At 36.9% G+C, this 1,548-nt stretch overlaps 1 protein-coding gene across 1 annotated transcript; it reads right to left on the bottom strand.

Annotated features, from left to right (window-relative positions):
* Window positions 1-325: 325 nt before the first annotated feature.
* On the bottom strand, window positions 326-1,165 carry LOC118755570 (failed axon connections-like; the record flags this gene model as incomplete). Its single annotated transcript, XM_036490399.1, is given in 2 exon segments — window positions 326-731; window positions 1,068-1,165. A coding segment is annotated over 1 exon segment (399 nt), but the record flags the coding sequence as incomplete, so codon positions are not given.
* Between the last annotated feature and the right edge of the window lie 383 nt (window positions 1,166-1,548).

Genomic DNA, 1,548 nt, shown 5'->3' with positions numbered 1-1,548 from the left:
GTTCTTCGTTTGTGCGGATATGACAAAGTGTATGCGGTGGCGGTAGTGTGGTGATACAGTATGTACACAGTGTACATATATACATGCATATGTATCTATGCTTGCATGTGTGTACATACATACATATTAAGTATGCCCGAGTATCGAATCCTGTATTTCAGTGTCTAGCCCCATATGTGGGTTTTTCCATTTTTTAATGAGGATTTTGCTCCTACAAAGTTATACGTGTGTACATACATACATATGTATGTATGTAATATATGCATGGATTTAAATGTTTCTGTTTGTATCTATAATAGATGTATCATGGACTTATTTTTCTTACCTCGTATTTGAGACCTGCCAGACGCAGCCAGGTTTCAACTTTTAGACAATATGGTGATAACGACGGCAGCAAAGGAGTGCGGGAAAACTGATAGAGATATATTACATCCTTCTCAAAGTTCGTTTTATGCACATTGAACTTTGGTGCTGGTTCGGTTTTGCTGTTAGCTACTGTTACAGTAGTAACATTGTCTCCATCTTTCTTTGTATCATCACCGGCCGACGCCTTTGTGTCGTCGCCTTTCTCCTGTGCGTTGTTCGCTGTATCGGCACCATTGCTTTCAGCGTTATTCTCCTTGGCTGCTACTGTTTCTGTAGCTGTTGTTTCTGGCTTGGTCACCGCCGCCTCTTCAGCAACCTTATTTTCGGTAACTGGTGTCTGACTTACCTCGGATGCCATTTTTTATCTATTTTTTTTTATTTACTTTGTATTATTTATTTGATTTAATTTTTGTATAAAGGTGTTTTCGTAATATTAGTTTTTCTACTAAGTTTTTTTGAGTGAATTTTTAATTTATTTTAAAAAATTCCAAAAAAATTTTTAGTTTCACTACAAGAAACTCCCAATTTTTATCTGGGATAAGGAATGGCTTTCCACTTTTTCAACGAACGTTACAGCAAGCACTCTACTAAGTGTACACACAATGGAATAAACAAGTATATATATGCAGACAGCTAAAAAAATCCTTATGTACTACTTCACTTAAAGCCACAAAATGTAAAATCGGCACGACCACACACACCTTCCCCGACGAAATCACAAACAAAACTGAAAGAGAAAAGAGAAACAACTTCAATAAACCACTCTGATCGACTTGACTCGAAGCTAAACCAGTATAAATACACTGTGCTGCGCTGTGTACTGTGTACACATACAGGGTTAACGTATCAAAAATTTTCCTACCTTCCATCCGCTTCCAGTGAAAATGGATACATAAAATGCAACCCAAATTCAATGGATGCCTATTTCATTTCCCGTGGAAATGGAAGTTATGAGCAACCCTAAATACCCTACAAGAACAGGGACTATCATTTGACAAATTATTTGAGTGGCAAGACTGATAGAGATTTCAGTCACTGGCTACCTACAAGTTTCTATAAAATTCTAAAGGGCAGTGTGAAAAATCTGATATAAGCATTTGTGTACAAATTCTTCCGTCTTCCTCCAACTTATGGCCTTATTTTATGGTCTATTTTTAACCAACGCAAAATTTGCATATGTGT

The sequence above is a fragment of the Rhagoletis pomonella genome, unplaced genomic scaffold (genome assembly GCF_013731165.1).
Source record: "Rhagoletis pomonella isolate Grant_MI unplaced genomic scaffold, Rhpom_1.0 Rhpom_scaffold_06641, whole genome shotgun sequence".
NCBI lineage: Eukaryota > Metazoa > Arthropoda > Insecta > Diptera > Tephritidae > Rhagoletis > Rhagoletis pomonella.
This window is presented reverse-complemented; position numbering and strand designations above follow the sequence as displayed.